The sequence below is a fragment of the Pieris brassicae genome, chromosome 1, assembly GCF_905147105.1.
Source record: "Pieris brassicae chromosome 1, ilPieBrab1.1, whole genome shotgun sequence".
In the NCBI taxonomy this organism is placed as follows: domain Eukaryota; kingdom Metazoa; phylum Arthropoda; class Insecta; order Lepidoptera; family Pieridae; genus Pieris; species Pieris brassicae.
Window position 1 is genome coordinate 8,990,106 of NC_059665.1, and position 19,036 is coordinate 9,009,141.

Here is a 19,036-nt window from a genome sequence, read left to right on the forward strand (position 1 = left end):
AAAATTTTAAAGACATATTTTGTAGCCAATTGCTTTGCCTACAATTATGTCTATCTGACTTTTTAACATAAAAATTCAAAAAGTGAAAAAATGTTATTGGTGAATTGGCGAAACATAGAGTTATATTAACGAACATTAAAAAAAGGCGAAGTTAGGAAGTTCTCTAAGGAGTTCTCGCTCTAGCAGAGCAGAGAATTTAATGAATTGGATATAACAATTTACACTTACTCTATTATCAGAACAAGGCGTGGCATCCATCTTGTAAACGTCTTTAGGGCAGAACTCCGAAGTGCCCGTGCAGAATTCGGGTAGGTCACACTCTTTGTCTGCAGTGCGACATACAGTGCCAGCTGATTTCGGTCTACAGGTCTGGAAAAAAGAAAAAAAAAATATGTGTGTGTCCCATTACTTATAATTACGGGATTAGCCGTCTGATACTTTAAAAATAAAATGGTTTTCAAGAAACAAACAATGGTATCGGAGATAGTACGAATTGTTTACCAATTTACGTTTAAATACAGTTTGGTTTATATTTATTAAAAAAAAATATTTAAATAAACAAGAAAACTTAACAAAACCACTTATTAGGACTTAAAAATATACATAATCTTAAAATAAATTAAAAACTTACCTCTGTATTACAACACTCTCCAACCGCGCACGTAGCGTTAGGTCGCAACGTGCACGTGTTATGATCACAGCAGGACGTACACGCGGCCAAAGGGATCAGACCGCAGTCGCACTCCTCGCCCGGCTCGAGAAAGCCGTTGCCGCATGTTGGCGAGTCGTAGAGACTCTTGGGCTTGTTCCTGATGAGTATTAACAAATTTTGTTTGTTAATTAAGTTAATTAATCATTTTAAGTTTTGCAGCATTTTGTCATTTTTAAGTTAAGTGTTGTTAGGTGCCAATGCTTTAAAAGTACAAATTAAACGTTAATAATCTCTATATATATAAAATTCTCTAGTCACAATGTTCGTTCGCATACTCCTCTGAAACGGCTCGACCGATGCTTATTAATTCTTTAATGCATATTCAGTAAGTCTGAGAATCTGCTACTATCTATCTTTCAAACCCCTAAGTGATAAGGGGTGACCACCCCAAATTTTTTTATGATATAGCATACAAAAATTCCGTCCTTAATTGTCACCCCTCTACGATCAACCACTATTATTTATTTTAGTAGATAGGTTATTTTTATTAAACTAAAAAAAAATTGTCTGGAAATAATATACATGGCAAAACGACGTTTGCCGGGTCAGCTAGTTTCATATAAAAATATTAAACAACGTTTATGTTTTTTACATGTAAAACATCATTCTGAAATAACACATTATTTACTATATTTAGATCAAAATCAGTTTTCCACGAAATTCTACACCAAGTAATAGGATGTTATATCAGCCCCACAAGAAAAGAAATATTCTCTAATGGTGGAGCGTATTCAAAATAAATTTACGAGATACATTTACATGAGGTTGTATGGAGTGTGACTGATGACTTTACCCAGTAATGTATCCAGCTTTGTTTGGCTTACTATCACATTATATTTTTTAAGGTCCTTAGAGGCAAAATATATGATGCGGAAATGTTGGAGAGACTGGGGCTGCGTGTGCCAAATAATCAGTCTCGGTAAGCGATCGCAATTGCTGGCAGTGCCTCGGGCGCGTACGAACTTACTTAGAGAAGCACCATTTACGCGTGTCTTGCGTAGCCTTAGTATTATTGCTTGTGAGACAGATGTTTTTATTTGGACACTGGCTGAATTCACAAGAATTGCATTATTTATAATTAGTTATAAAATAGTTTAGATTTTAAGTTTTTACTTGTTAGGTTTATATTATGTTTTTAGTTTAGTTTTCTATTGTAAGTTACTGTAAAAATAGGAAATAAATAAATCTTTGATTCGGACAATCTGTGACCCCTGTGTGTCAAGTGACGAACATATAAAATCAATATTTTTATTTATTTATTATTCACAAGCTATAAAATACCGTATTGTGTTACATACATACAGAATACAGAAAATTGAAAAAATCCTACTTATAATAACATTACCTTATCTTTTTTACAGTTAGGCTAATGGTAGTAAGTAATTAGGTTTTTTTTATTCTCTGTATTTTTTTCTTTTTTGCCTTATCAATTTTTACTAATAAGGTTTTAAGCTGTTAGCTAAACTTACCGTAAACAATAATCCATCCCCCTCTCAAACGATAAAGCCAACGATCTAAGGCTGCAAGAGGACCAATGCGTCGGAGTCACAGATGTACTAGATGGGCTCATAATGCACTTTTCATCAGGGCATTTGCAATCCGCCTCCGTGTCATGCTCCATGCCGAAGTTATGCCCCATTTCGTGGGCAATTGTGGTCGCTACAAGGCCTATAACGTCAGAGTGGTTCGTGGCCACACCCCCGGAGAAATTGTAGGTGCAGATCGGGCCCTTTAACGCCTTTCCCACTACGCCATCCTTGAATTTTTGCTGGCTGAAAATACACTTGGACTTAGTATAAGATTTAGTTTAAAATAAATGAAAAACCAACTGACTTGATACCTTTCCCGTACTACAGAGATTTTCGTTAACAAAAGTTACAACATTTTATACTTTACGCGTTTATGACAATATTAGTTATAAAGTCTCAATTCAAGGTGGTATATTCCACAGCATAGACATACTGAGTGGTAACAAAACGTACATACATACGTAACTTGGGTAGGCAAACAAAGCTAACGTTTTAAATAAGGAAAGAAATACAAAACAAAACAGTCAACTAGTAAGAAGTTAGTAGAAATAAAGTTGTATGGGTGTGTGTATGTGTGTGTGTGTGTGAGTGAGTGTTAAGAAGGTGAGAGTGTATATCAATAATTAATAGTCTTCATAGATATCTCCAAATATGATTGCTAACTTACGTTAACAAATGGGCGTTGTCATTCGGTATATCCCTCAAAAGCCGATCCCGTCGGTAATGCAGAAAGGCAGTCAACGTCTTGTCACCGTCCTCCTCTAGCGTGATTTCGTCTCTCTCACTCCAGACCACTATACCGACAAGCGCTATGAAGATATTTAGGGGAGCGTATACCTGGAATTGATGAAATAAATAATTGTACAATTTTTATTTCCATTAAAGGCTTCGCTCATGTATTGTTAATTTTATAATACATTACATATTATTATTAAATAAACTATTATTTCCAACACAAATATACAGTTTTTACAATACTCTTAACCTATATAGTGATAATAATTAAACATATATATATATATAGAGAAAATTAAAACCAATTTAAAAAGCTTAGTGTCGAAGTCCTTGTTGAGGTATACCGCGATGCGATACTTATTCGTTGAACGATGAAATGTCCAGCTCTGGGTTTACCGGTACTATCTTCTAGGCGCCAACATATATCTTTAATTAACGCCTGTTCACTTGAACTCCACGGTCCAAGAGCCATTACTCCAAAGTTATCAAAATGAATTTGGAAGAACGACTCTTACATTTTAGGTGTTTATTATTATATGCCAGCCTTAAATTATCTTATAATAACTGTCAGATTTTGGTTAAATTGACTTTTTTTTGCTTGTGTAATATGTCGTCCATACTTAATCGACGTACATGTTTCTTCTGCGATTTTCAATATAATATTTTTACTGTGTGTGAGATACTGTTAGTGTGCTTTATGTCTAAGTAAATTTATAAATAGATTATAAATTTGTTAAAATTTTAAAGTGTTTGTAATCTGTACTAACCGAATTGATAATATTGGCAACGTCTTTAAACCTATGGTGCAGCAGCTCCAGACTCTCTCCGTTGACTTTAAATTCACGATTATCAGCCACCAACACGAGTTCTACGTATCGTGAAAGCTTGTTAGCATTGAATGGTCCACGGACTTGGGTGTCTTCGAATGTCTCTCGCTTGTACTGTAAGGTTTGCATGCATGAGTTATACTTGAAGGATGTTAGATGAGTCTTTTGGTCAAGGCGTACCTAACCTGGACCTCAAAGATTACTTTACTCTATTTACTAAATATGTAAAGACTGTTTTAAAAAGAAAAATATCCCTCACAATGCTTTAAATTTAAAATACATATGAAAAGACGAGATTGTGATATATTCTGTAATAGTGACCACTGAATCTAACTATTTCTAATCTATTTTTTTAAAACTATTTTTTACCAACTATAATTTGAAATAAAACATACGTAGGCATAAGGACTATAAATATTTACCCGTGAAGCTCGAATTTTTTTAATATTCTGCTCAGAAGTATATTTCTCCATTAGTTCCGGATCATAGCTTTTATTGCTGGTCACACCGCCCTCGTAGCCACATTTGAAGTTGCTCTTCAAGTCCGAATGGTCGTATATATAGTGTTGGGAGTCCAGATTGCTATCTGGAAATAAATGGGGCTACATGCTACTTCCCGCGGTGCCTCTACGGAATCAAGTCCCTGAATATCTTGTCCTGTCATCACAGAATTATTTAAAAAATAAATCAGACGATTTCTCCTTATCCTAACAACACGCAACGGTATTTTGCTGCTATTAATAATTATTTTACTAAATAATAATAAAGTATTACTGTAGTGAAATTAGGTGAACGACATTTCTATCTTCGCCTTTCTTCCTATGCACAATATTTATTCCATTTCGATAGGACCTTAAACCAGGATGCCTACCTTCAGCCGGTTCGATGTACATTAACTTTTTGCCGTCGAATATAATTCCGCTAAACCCATGGCAGGTGGATATCGCTACAGAACTCCCCTCCCGGCCCCTTACCGCACCCCTATATTGACAAATGTTCAGTTCCTGAAAAATCATTGCTGTAATCAAAATTTAAATTATAATATTTCGCAAAAGATATATGAAATCTAATTTCCTCATTGTCAGTGTAATGGGTTCTTTTCGCTCGTGCGTGTATAAATAAAAATCTAATCTAGTAACATGCAACATCCCTATCTCTCTTTTAAAAAACTACCATTCCAATTATTATATTGTATGTTTATAATGGACGGATTAGCTGCAAACCGGACAGGGTCTTCAAATTTTTAATGTTACTAGTTTTTTTTAATTCGTAAATTTACAGGTTTATTATACAAAAATTTGACTGTGTCGCGAAAGCTACATTCTATCTTATCTTCTATCTGAACTGTCCAAGCATTGTTTTCCTTTTTATAAAATTCAAGTGACTTGACTAACCTCTCTGCTAGGTTTATGTAGTACAGTCCTGCCATCTTTCTGGTAGCTGACAACGTGATCGCCTGCGACTACGTGGTCATTCAGTCGAAGGTCCAGCACGTAGTCTTCGTCTCCTTTAGTTATGGTTAACGTCAATTCAGGATGGTGAATACCCACCTGAAAATATAATGAACGTCCATTAGTTTGAGTCTCAGCGAAGTATTCATTTTAAAAATGTATAGAGCATCTTTGTTAAGCCAAAATGAAATAAACAATAGAGTAGTAACAGTTTATATATATTATTAGTAATATTACCTATAGTTATTTGTTCAAAACAAATCTTTACTATTATTGTTAATTTATAAATAATTTTCTCTCTATTTCTGTCTATTATATTTATATTATTGTATTAAGTGTAAGATTTATAAAAACCTAAAATTGTATCAGTGTAATTTATGAAATCTCCTATGATTGGCGTTTGTGCATTTGTGAGAGAAAAACAATGATCGCAAACGATTTCAAAAGATAACATATGGAAATAAAAAGTATCCCATTTTGAACCGCTCCCATATACGGGACAATACACAAAAGAATCTTAATCTAATTGTATGCACGAGCGGTTTTTACCTTTTAAAACTTTTGAATAGCATTGTCGAATAAGAATCCAACAAAAGGATGGTTGGACGTGATATTAGTACAGTACAAAGTAATACAGTTATAATAAACTTTTAGGAGATTCCAGTTAAACAAACTATAAAGTCGCATTTGAAGACTTAAAAATCAATACTTTCTGACAAAATTCAATACGTCAGCAACCATTGAACCATATTATTATATGTATTATACATATAATCCTTCTTCTCCTAAATCATCCTCTTATTGAGACCTGAACTTTTACTAATGATGTCTCTTTTTACCGCAGCGCAAATAAAATATCATAAAAAGATCCGTAAACTACAGTTTAGACTGAATAACAATGCCTACGCTTTTATGTCACATAATAACCATATAAAGTATTATGTGTGAAAAAATAATAAAGCAATATAAATCAGTGCGTTACAACCTTTTTAGGTATGAGCTTCAGATATTTGTTTTTTATCTAATAGGCAAGTAGGTGATCATCCTCATGTGCCTGACACACTTTTTGGGTCTAAGGCAAGCCGGTTTCCTCATAATGTTTTCCTTCACCGTACGACCGAATGTTAAATACGCACATAGGCACAAAGTTCATTGGTGCACAGCCGGGGATCAAACATACGACCACAGGGATGGGAGTCGCACGTTGAAGCCACTATGCCAACTCTTCTTTTAGAAAACAAAAAGTTTCATTAAAAAATATGAGGGTAGGTGCTAGTCAGATATGTAACCTTGTTGTGTAAACTTGACTTATCCGCAAATAAAAAAAAACATGACTTAAACAAATGACGTGACCAAAGGCTTTGAATTTAAAATAAAAAACACATTCCAACAAATTCATACCTAAAATGCCATTTACGGTCTGTTAGATTTGATTTCTCAATGATACGGACCAAGTTATAAAGTTTGCGGTCATTAATAACCACTAAAACCTTGTAAAACTATAATTTAAAATGAATTAAACTGCTCTAAGACGCTAAGATTAAAAGAAGAAAAAACAAGTCCGTACTAATATTATAATGACTTTTTGTGATAAATACATTTTAAATAAAGGTCTATCCTTTCCATTTTCAATTTCATTTTCCTTTCCTTTTCCTTTCCATTAACAAGACTAATTTACGTTATCTTTTGGAAATATATTCTTTCATCAAGAGACCATCTCACTCACTGCATTAATGTAATATTCGCTTGATAAGGTGGATCGAATTGCATGACATTTACAGCCCATCACAAATATATCATAAAAACGACACATTATAAGCATTGCTCTGAGTTGCTGCTGTGCTTACCCAATAAATTCAGACAACACATTTGAATTATCGACCTAAAAGTTAACAATTGGCTGGTTTATAAGAAGGTATCTTGAAAATATATGGTACGTAAACTTAATATTGGAAATAACGTAGCGTATAATGGAATTACGTAGTAATTTTTCTGATGCTAGTTACCTTGTATTTAGAGTTTTGTATTGCTTTCTACAAGGAGAAACTTAACTTTAAAGTATGGTTTACTACCTTTCCATTTTAAAAAGCGACTTTCACAGTGAGTGGAGTTCAAGAGCGTACCAAATCTTAAAAGGCTGGCGTTGAGAGTGTCCATGGGCCAATGTGTCCAAGATATAGTCAACCTAAGCATTGTCACAAATTGTTTCTCAATAAACTATCAGTAGTGTGTTTTAATTATCCAGCTGTGCAAAATAATGAACAAAGAATACTATCCTAGTCTTTAGTAAATATTTTTTAACTCATGCTTGCGTAAAGACACTTGACTTATATTTCGAAAGTGCAGTCTTTAAAGTTTACGCATGAGCATTTGCAAACATAAATATTTATAACACCTTTTGAAACAATAAGCATATATTGTTAGAAATCTGTCGAAAGTTCTTAGTATAAGTGTTAAATAAAATTATAAAATGTTTACGCTTTTACACATTAAATAAACGTAAATAAATGCGTTTTTATTATATAAAATTACTTTCCAGAAACCATAGCGAGAGTTCATATGCTTTAAAGAAATTGATATGGTTGGATATAAACAAGATTTTAACTATTAAACTGTATTTTTAAGATATAGCATCCCTATCAATACTCAATGGACTATTTGAAAATCTATATTTTACAAATATTGCGAAATATACTATATATATAATATAGTAATATAGTAGGAAGGATAGTGTACTGTTCCAACCTAAAGGGAGCTTCCTCGACCAGTCTAACCACTGACTGGCCCGAAGTCTCCAGTGGCTGACGTCGAAAAGTTGTATATTTATCCTTAGGCGGAACAACTATGTCGTGATGGTAGTGATTTGTAAGCGCAGTCGCTACACTAGGACCCTTTTCATAGAAACCTCAAACAATTATTAGTTTCGGGGTTGCACAACAGCCGCCATGGACTCGGCTTATACTTACTACCTAATTATAAAATGTGTACACTCCGAAGGGATCCCAATCATATTCCCAAGCAGGCGCTAGGAAACCGGAAGCGGGACCGTCCCAAACAAACCTGGCGCCGAACAGTTGCAGACGAGGCAAAGAGACCCGGAAAGACTTGGCGGTTCGAGACCGAACGCGATGGAGACTCACTGTGAACGCCCTTTGCCCCATCTTTGAGTTATAGGATATTAAGTCAAGTAAGTAAGTCAATTGTAAAATGATTACCGTTGCCTTAGTAGATGTTATCTGTCGTTTCGTTCTCGCATGATGCAGAATTGGTCTGACTAGAGTGTGTCGCCTGAATTCTGCCGACGGTTTGTCTGTAACAACAAATAAATAATTAATTAATAATAAAGTCTATTATTACAATTGGGTTTGAAGCATTCATCTTTTTCTTCGAAACATTTCAGGCCATTTGTGACTTAACATCGTTGTGAATAAAACTAGAATCAATAATAGTCTATATATTTATTTAATCCATTTTTGTAATCCTACAGCTAACATTCTTTATATATAAAACAATTGTACTTTAGTACAAAGCTTTAGCTTTAGCCAAGGATGGAAAACATAATATTTACAAAAAAAAAGTTCAAACATTTCCGAAAGGACAAAATCAATAAAATATATTTAATACATAAGTAAGTATTACTTAATTCGGCTGCGTTGTGTGATTGTGTGAAAGTGAGAGTGTGTATGTGGGGTGTGTTCATGAAGCAGGTTGTTTAGCGATATGGATATTTTTAATTCTCCTTTCAAGCATATTCTGCGATAGGTTAAACCAGTCAAGACTTAAATAGTGGCAGTTGTACTTTCAGATATAAAAGATTTTATATCGATATCGTAACTGTAAGATGTTGTTAGGTTAGCTAATTACATAATAACTTGAGACAGAAGGTTACATGGATCTCGTAACATTTTACCGTAAAAGAAAGGAGTTGCGAAATTTGGTTTTCTTCAGCTTCTAGCACTTTTATTTTAGAATATGAGGCTTGTATCAAAATCATTGTTTAGACAATATTCAGTTTAACAATGTCATAGTTTTAGAAGCAATATCCTTGTCTTTTTTTTATATTACAGGAGGCACACGGGCAGGAAGCTCACCTAATATGGTGTGATACTGCCGCCCATGGACACTCGCACTGCCAGAAGGCTCGCAAGTGAGTTATTTTAAAGAGAAAATGAAGAGAATAGAGAAAAAGAGCCTTATGACTTGAGATTTCGGTCTGTTTATCACGCTTAAATTATGCTTAACTTGAAAATATATTTTTATAATTGTAATATATATATAAAGACACAATAGCTATTGATGTAGCCGTCAAAGTGCTGATCGAAGATATTTTCTTTAATACATATAACGAAAATATAAAAACAGAGTTCGAATCCACGCCCTCCGGGTTGAGAGTTAACGACCTGGTCAATTCTAGTATTAGCTCGGCTTTAGCGATTTATTTGACCTAATATCATTCAATAAAGCGTGTTACTGGTTTCCTCATCAACTACACATTGTGCTTTGCGAATTGTTACCGTAAGAGTGGTCTTACATGGCGGCAATGTTCAACATGGCTTACATAACCGTATATTTCATCATTATGTATTCTATTATTATCATTTAAATATTAAAAGTGAAAGAGATCTCTCTTGAATTCATTAGTTATTCAATTATATACTTTACGAAAGCCAAACATATTTAAAATGTTTCATTTTGACGGTTGTAGTTCCAGAACGATATTATCACACATTTTAGTTATTTAAAAACCCGTACAAAGGTTTTCATTTCTGCGTCATATAAACCACGCCTGGTTAAGCCTAGATATAGACCAACGACCTAACAATTGCCACATTTTTTTCAATTACCATGACAATAAAATTAATAAAACTCGCGTACTAGTTTTTTGCAAAACGAAGCAATATTTCTACATTGTACAAATGTCGTTTTCATTATAACATATTTCAATAGTTAATAATATCCACTAAGTATAAAACAAAGTTACTGTAATCGAAAGATTTTACGGGCAAACAAAAAACACGTATGGTGAAGAAGAAGAAGCCACCCGAAGTAAAGTACTGTAATAAAAGTTACACTCAAAGGAAACATTTTTTAAGTCACAAAATTCAATATTTTTTATCAATATACACTGGTTAAACGAACCGGCTTAATAATAACAAACCAATAATAATAATTAAAATAAAACCACGAGTTGGACTAAAACTGCGTGGCTTATAAAATGCCTTGAAATTAATCCAAAATGTCAAAATTTGTAAAATAATAAAATCTATAAAGGTCTGCGGTAAATAGGGTTGCCGAAAAATAAGTGAACGACCAAAGTAGTGAAACGCCACACGCGTTGTTTTCGACAATTTTAGATCGGCCTAGTTTAGTTAACAATTAGCACATTTCAACACGAACTTAGCGGTTAAAGTTTTGTAACGAATTAATGGGGATTTTAATTACGGTTGTTCGAGTCGTGCTAAGATATACAAGGCGTCTCAAGACTCATCGTGGGAAAGTATCATAAATATCGTATTATTTTTAAAAGTAAGTAGTACATATTACTGTATTCAATGATTTTCTATAAATTAATTGTCTCGTCTGTGACCAGAACTGTATAGAACCGAGAAAAATGTGAAAACTTACTTTTTGATGGTAATCAAGAGAATTTATAAAAATAATAATTTCGACTCGATTTTTCGTTTCGATTAGTTTGAGTTCCAGAGTCCCATAAGTCATTTAGAAAATAATTAAATGCAGTACCTACTTACTTTAAAAATAAAATATTCTTATTTTAGCAAAATATCCCATCTACGATATTTAAGGTACTTTCCCTTGATGCTGCATAGTCTAGAGACGGCCTGTATTCTAACTACATAGGTAAACCTCCTCCACTAATGGATGCACGTGAAAATAAACCTAACGCGAGAACATTTTCGGTCAAAGATTAATTATGACTTTCGTTGTGGGCTTACTCAACAACAAATATATGATAGGCTGCGATTAGCATTTCTTAATGAAGCCCCATCTCGTGCCACTATTGGTTTAACAAGTTTAAGCGTGGACGTAGCAATCTCAATAATTATCCGCGTGAGGGACGTCCTTTAACAGCGACTACTGAAGATAACATCAGTGCTGTGCGACGCATGATAGAGGAAGCTAAGAGAGTGACCTATCAGCAGATAAGGGCAAGCCTAGACATTGGTATAAGTCAAGTTCAAAAAATATTACCCCTAACGAAGAATGGGCCCACTGCTTTTCTCAGTGGTTCCATCGAATGCCACGATTTGTAGAGAGGAACGGAGATTACTTCGAAAAACAATAAAAGTATTGGCAACTTTCTACATTAAGCCGTTTTTCATTTGCTAAACATTTTCAGTGTTACCTAGGTATTATTATAATCATGTAATCGTAATAATAATTATTAAAATCTAGGCAGTTGTTATAAAACATTAACATATTTGAATAAGTTTAATTGTAATGATAGCTACACTAGAAGCTGATCCAAAGCACACATTTGTGTCAACAAGACAGCAGACAAGACTGGAAATTATTTATATGGTTAAGAATTAAGAATTTATATTCTTTAGTACATTATTATCAAATTATATACCAAATAGTGCGAAGTTAACAATTCGTCTATAAACATAAATATCATAATATGGGACAGTTACATATGCAGGTCCATTTCGCAATACAGAAATTTCATATCGCAACTTCTAACTCGGGATTTCTATAGTAAACTCAAAATCTAATTTCTAGAATGTTCATGCTTCACACAATTCACACAATATTATTTCTGAATTCTATATTCAAATGTGGCAGCTAGTTCTTTTGAAGACATAAAACATGTATCGAATTGAAAACGGATTTTTTCATGTGATTAAAATTTATTTTTACTTGTTTTTATACATGAAAATTCTTTAGAATGCTTGTTACCAAGTCGCGTGGAGGGAAAACGATCTTCAATTAGATCCAATGTGCAACAGTGCTGTCGAGATGGGGAGCACATTCAAAAGTGAAGGTGGAAATAGTGATGTGAGTAGCTCATCTACCTCCAAACCACTCAAAATGCTCTCTTAAGAAGTTCATAAACCTCAAAGGTTACTACCGGCATTTGATTACCGTCATACATAACCTCAAAACATTACTAATGCTCATAGTATTGTCTTTTGTTAACATAGCTTTGACACTGAAAGAAAACACCTTTTAACCGGATTGAAGCTATGTAGGTAGGTATATTTCTTTACGACATTCGCTCAAACGTATTGTGTTTTGACATACGGGAGTCATAGTCTATGCTTTTATTCTCAGCATATTAGTTGAATTGAACATTTCTTCCAATGGATGTGAAGGTCTTGGATAATCGGTTAATAACGCAGCAAATTCTTTGGAAGCAACGTGTTCGCAAGCTAGATTCCTAACACGGTAAGACGTGATAAGGTAAGATTTATCACGGGATTGCATTATCTCAACGGGAATTAGTTAACGGACTTGAAGATTTATGTTTCCTGATAATTTTCAATTTACTGAAGATTTATTTTCTTTGTTTTGTCACCAGCACTTTGGTACTGTTATGAAAGCTTAGGGTATATTATTTTTCATTTACTTTAACAGGTTTCTTTGGCAAAGTTGACGATCATCGCTATAGTACCTGTACTTAGCGTCTTGCGAAATGGACCTACATGACGGAGGAAGTCTAAGTTGTGTTAGTAATTAAACAAATTAAGTTATAATTTTTTAAGCTTATAATTACTTAGTTTTTTATGAGTAACCTTTAGAGTGTAGGTGATTATAGTCGAAGATAACTTTGATGCGCTTCAAAGCCGGAACGCGCGAAAAGTTCTTCGATTTAGAAATTGGCTATAAGTAAATGTCTTGGATTTGTTGTAAGAAGAGAGAACATATATTTTTGTATGTATGTCTGTTTCACTGGATATTTTACAACTGCAATTAAAAGATGATCTATAAAATAACTATGTATTTATACGATATTTTATATTATACATTTAAAATGCTATATTGTGTAAAAAAAATTAATCAGCCAATTAGCAGATATCTTAAAAATGTCTCTAACAGATAAAGTCACAATTATATGGGACTGAATAACCGTAAACACGCATTTTATAGGGTTACCAACATAAAAAACGTAGAATAGATAAAACGTTAATAAACATTAAATTATATAAGTAAAAAATTTTGAATTTAAAGACAGTATAACGTGACGTAACGTGTATAACATATTAATTATCAATCCTAATAAATAATAGGGACGACAGTTATTTTTACATTCGTCAGTCAGAAATACGATCTCCGAAGCTAGAATGGCTATAAGACATTGACGGCAAGATTTTACATCTATAACTAACAAGTTAACCAACTTATACTTATCTGGAGCTGGATATATTCGGTACTTGGCTGATCAATTTTAAATAAAGCTTAGCTGTTTTGCTGGTATTTTTTTCTGCGTAACTAAAGTTACTAGTAATTTTATTTTATGTATATTTAAATTGTATTTTTATATATACTAGATACAGTTATATACGCTAGATATAGTATTATGTATGACGTAGTTAACTTTAATAAATAAATAAAATTAATTCTAAATTAAAATTGGTATAGCGACAACCCTACCTTAATAGCTCGTAAATAGTGAATGGCGGAGCTTGGCAGTGAGTTTTTTTATAGCAAAAACATTTGTGTAATCAGTGTTTTATATTAATAATTCCCTATAATAATTATTAATTATGAAGATTATATCACTTTGAAGATTATGTATAAAGGCTTTGTTTTATAAACTTACAAATACTTATTGCGTACTTATTTGTTAAACATTTACAATGTCTTCGTCAATACCCAGTAATAGGTGAATAAAAGAAATATGAGAAACTTACGATATATGAATATTATAATAATTTGTATTTAAACACAAAATTTATAATTGGTATCAGGTTAGATGGCGAAGAAAGCTATCGTATACATACCAACATATTAAATTTTTTACCATTCGCTTCTTCGGGATAAAATCCTAAGTACTAAATAAACGAAGACTTTTTTTTTAAATTTTTTTTTATCAAATTATACTTCCCATAAAAACCTTCCCCAGATTTCAAGGAATAAATTAAAATAATACTCGAATTGGTCCAGCCCAGCCGTCTTGGACTTTAGCGCATAGCATCATACTTTGCGATTCATTTTTATTGCTTTTATTACTGGTATCATGACGGCCATAAGTGTACATTGTGTTACCTATATAAATAAATTATTTAGAATTTTATACGATACTAGCGGACACGACAGACGTTGTCCTGTCTTAACTATCAATATTGATTTCGAATTGGTATATTTAACTAAAAAATATTTCAGAAACAATTGTTTATTATTCTAATGGTTTATAATATACAACCTTCTTTGTTTGTTTTTCTATCCGCATTCTGTCAATGTTATGTCAAACGCGATAAGGTTACATCAAAAAAGCTTGAATTGTAAAAGCGCTATGCACTGAAAAAAGAAATTGCTATCGTAACAAAAGTCATGATTACTTAATATGGTAGTTAATTTTTTTTTCTTTCATAAGAAGCTTCTCCTGACAAAAACAAACACAACAAAAAAAGAAATAGTGAAATCGGTCCAGTCGTTCACGCGTGATGCCGTGACCAAAGGAAATAGGGATTCATTTGTGTGTAAGTATATATATATATTTATATCACTATAAGTAACTGTCTTATCGCTTCAGTTCTTACGTGGCACATAGACTAATCGATCATTAAAGCATTATTTGCCACAAATAATGACGCTAGTTTTGGTCATCGACACATAACGACCATTGTTTCCTATTTGCATTGGCTAAGAGTAGAAAATGATTCATAGGCAACTAAGCCGTTCGGCATCTGTTACAAAAGATAGATTAAGATAATTGCAAAGTTGTGTTAAATTTAACCTTATTTCGCTTCGCCTGTTATGCAGTATACATTTAGCTTCTGTTTTAAGTTCCTATCTGTTTCATGATCGTTTGTTAATCTATTAGGCAAGTAGGTGATCAGCCTTCTGTGCCTGACACATGCCGTTGACTTTAAGGGTCTAAGGCAAGCCGGTTTCCTCACGATGTTTTCACCGTTCGAGCCAATGTTAAATGTGCATATAGAAAGAAAGTCCATTGGTGTACAGCCAAGGATCGAACCTACGACCTCAGGGATGTGAGTCGCGCGCTGAAGCCACTAAGCGCGGTCAAGACTAACGGCAAACAATTTGCCATATAAAGATTAATACGGTGAGAATATCGGTGAGAATTATTATATAATTCTCCAGTAACAATGGTCGTTCCCATACTCCTCCGTAACGCTCGACCGATGCTTATGATTTTTTTTATACATATTTAGTAAGTCTGAGAATCGGCTACTATCTTTCTTTCAAACCCCTAAGTGATTAGGGGTGTCCACCCCAAAAAAAGATTTTTTTATTTTTAGACAATTTTTATTTTTAGACAATTTTTATTGTTTTTATTTTTTTATGATACAGCGTACAAAAATACATACAACCCTTAATTGTCACCCCTATTTATAGTATAGATGGATAGGTTATTTTTATTGAACAAAAAAAATGTTTCCTGGAAATTATATACCTGGCAAAACGACGTTTGCCGGATCAGCCAGTTTAATTATAAAAGTGAATTGCAAAATGTACGGCGATGCAAAACTCGAAGACTGTTGGACCAATTCCAGTATTTATGCCTTGAACTTTAAGGAAGGTTTTTATGAAGCAAATTGCAAAAGTTTTAAGAATAGATTATATCGAACAAGCGTATCTATAGGGTGGCATATAAATGTTTCATATGTACGTAGCTACTACAATAACTAAAAATTCGGCAGTTAGTCTTAAATAACAGATTTTATTTCCTATATTAGACTGATTTAATTTAAATATTTCATACAAAAATGTTATCCAATACAAAATATCATTCGTACATTCACCATACATTAGGTGGTGAAACTGACAATGGGAGGAAGTTCACATGACGTGCGTCATGCCGTAAAAAAGGGGACGCGACATTTTTATGTGTTTTTTTGACTGCAATGCAAGTAATGAACTATTGTGTAAGTTCGAGCTTTTTAAAGCTTTGTTGAAAGCTTACGAACTTGATCAATGCTTGTGAAAGAAATAGGAATAAAATACGTATAATTTTTACAGGACTTCTATAGACTATACCTACTTGAGGGGATTCCCCACAGAGATGCAAACTTGTGAAACAAACAAATAAATTATATTATTATAGTTAAGGCATTAACTGTTTTATTTAAATATTAAAGTATATCTGCTACTTTTAATATACTAAATAGCTAATTAACATTATTAAGCCATAATATGTGCCTCTTTTAATATACAGCCTTTTAATATTAAGCCGCTAAATCGTTTTATGCTTTTTAAATAACATTTTATTCGACTACTACGAAGTGTTATTCCCTTTATTTATTTCGTAATCCTACTGCTAACTAATACTATATATATACTACACAGCCAAAGATGGAATACATAATATATATGTAATGGTTCAAACATTTACAAAAGGAAAGAAATCAATAAACATGATTAAAAACATTCAACTAACCTGATTCGGCTAAGGTGTGAAAGTAAGACCTTTACTTTAGAAAATCTTTTCTACAATATTGTATATTTCATAGAAAAAGGTCTTAAATATTTTAGCTGGTAATAAGATTCTCATCGCATACATAATAATACTATCTAGCTATCAGCAGGACACATCCGAACGTTAAATGTCAACTTAAAATTGCGTGCTATATCAGAATGGCGTCAAAATACAATAGAAATACAAAACAAAGAATAGTAATAATATCCGGCCGTGTAACTCAGTCATGGCCACGGTTTGTTGCGCCCATGTGCGTAGAACTCAAATTACCCTTTGCTTTATTACCATGTGTTTATGAAAGTTGGGCGTGTGGATCCGTATCAATAATCATATAATTAATTACAATTATTTTTAGTACAAAAAACATTTATAAATGCTACTATGATATAAATAAAAGAATTATAGCCATGTTAATGTATACTTTATTAAAAAATACCATACAATAAATATATTTAAATTTAATGCTTAGAAAATGTCAAGAAAATATGACTTTAAAAAATTAACACACATACACATCAAATATAGAACACAGACGGAACAAGCAAGGATACATGAAATACAAGATAGATACAAGAATACATGAAATGTAGGCAACACAGCAAAAATAATTACGGAGATTTAAACTAAAACTTAAAAGCTTAAACCTAAGCATACACAAGATTAAGGTAAGTAGTGATTGATATTTCAATCAAGATTTTCATTAATTTTAGTGATTACATTGTAAGAGCGAGACAGCCCATTCACAGGAACGTTGAAAGTCGCGGAGACGCAAGCTTATTAGGACAAAATATATACTTATTTCTAGTTACTAGGTTTACATAGGAAGGAAATTTAATTATATCTTGGGTATGGTTACACAAGTTACAGGGAAGGTATTTTTGCTATCACACTATAGTTTTAAAGGTCCTTAGAGGTAGGATGTATAATGCGGAAATGTTGGAAAGACTGGGGCTGTGAGTCCCAAATCACACTCGGCGTGGTAAGCGATCGTACAAATAATACTTTTTTACGCGCGTCCTACGCACCGTGAATAATATTTTATGTGAGACTGGCTGAATTCAAAAGGATTTAATTATTTATTATAAAATGGTTTAGGTTTTGTTTATATGTAACATGTTCTAAGTTTAAATTTGAATTAGGAAGTATTTGATTAACATTCCCTCGAACGGTGAAGGAAAACAACGTGAGCCAACCGGCTTGCGTTAGACCCAAAAAGTCGACTACGTATACAGGTACAGGAGTCTGATCACCTACTTGCCTATTAGATTGACAAATGATCATGAAACAGATACAGACATCTGAAGCCCAGACCAAAAAGGTTGTAGCGCCAATTATTTATTTTAAGTATTAGTATTAAGTTACTGTAACGATATAAAATAAGAAAATAAATAATTTATAATTTAACTTATATGCAATACAAAAAAATGTCACACAATCCAACGCACCTATTTACAATCTCTTTCAGGTTACGTTCTAATGTTTTTACAATTTATGTCAATGCCACTATGGAAATAAAAAAAATCTACGCATAAGTCAGTATCAAAAACATGTTAATATAGTAGAAAATGAATTAAACCTTTGAGTGAAATGAATTCTTGACCTGATTAAGACAAGGCCAGGCTTACTTTCGCATTACGAAAATTATGCACCGATAACACTCCGTATTTTCGCAATTGGAACTGTTCTGAACTGAAACATTAAAGACAATACGGTCCGGCGTTCAATTTTATGTTTTATTTATTTACACTTAGTTATCTTACAAAAACGTACATAAAAGAGCAGGTTACATAAGTTATTAGGCAACGGGCGGCCTAACAAGCTATTTCTTCCAGGAAACCCTAATATGATAACCCTAACCCTAAAATAATAAAAAAAATTAACAGTTACAGAGGGTAAGGTGAAGAAGTAAGAAGTACATAAATAATTAACAAAAAACATATAATAACATTTAACTATAACTAAAATAAAGTAAAATCAAAAAATATTAATATAAACATAGGTTATGTTTGTACGCCGATTGATTGCCATTATTTTTAATAGATCTTGCATAGATAGTAAGTACATTTCAAGTTTTTTAAAATTCAATAGTATGAGAATCGTGAATCGTTTACGAATTGTAAAAAATGTGTGGAAATCGTAAGCGTTCTCTGTACGGACAG

The 19,036-nt window shown here is 32.9% G+C and overlaps 1 protein-coding gene across 1 annotated transcript in view; it reads right to left on the reverse strand.

The window, feature by feature from the left end:
* Positions 1 to 19,036, reverse strand: part of LOC123714908 (disintegrin and metalloproteinase domain-containing protein 12) — a 55,063-nt gene that overhangs the window by 10,110 nt on the left and 25,917 nt on the right. Inside the window, exons 2-10 of the mRNA XM_045669610.1 lie at positions 8,470 to 8,564; positions 5,198 to 5,353; positions 4,675 to 4,807; positions 4,226 to 4,389; positions 3,744 to 3,917; positions 2,909 to 3,078; positions 2,182 to 2,484; positions 632 to 809; positions 229 to 369 (exon numbers count right to left, since the gene is read on the reverse strand). Of these exons, the coding sequence (XP_045525566.1) occupies positions 229 to 369; positions 632 to 809; positions 2,182 to 2,484; positions 2,909 to 3,078; positions 3,744 to 3,917; positions 4,226 to 4,389; positions 4,675 to 4,807; positions 5,198 to 5,353; positions 8,470 to 8,564 (1,514 nt within the window). The remainder of the gene's footprint in view (positions 1 to 228; positions 370 to 631; positions 810 to 2,181; positions 2,485 to 2,908; positions 3,079 to 3,743; positions 3,918 to 4,225; positions 4,390 to 4,674; positions 4,808 to 5,197; positions 5,354 to 8,469; positions 8,565 to 19,036) is intronic.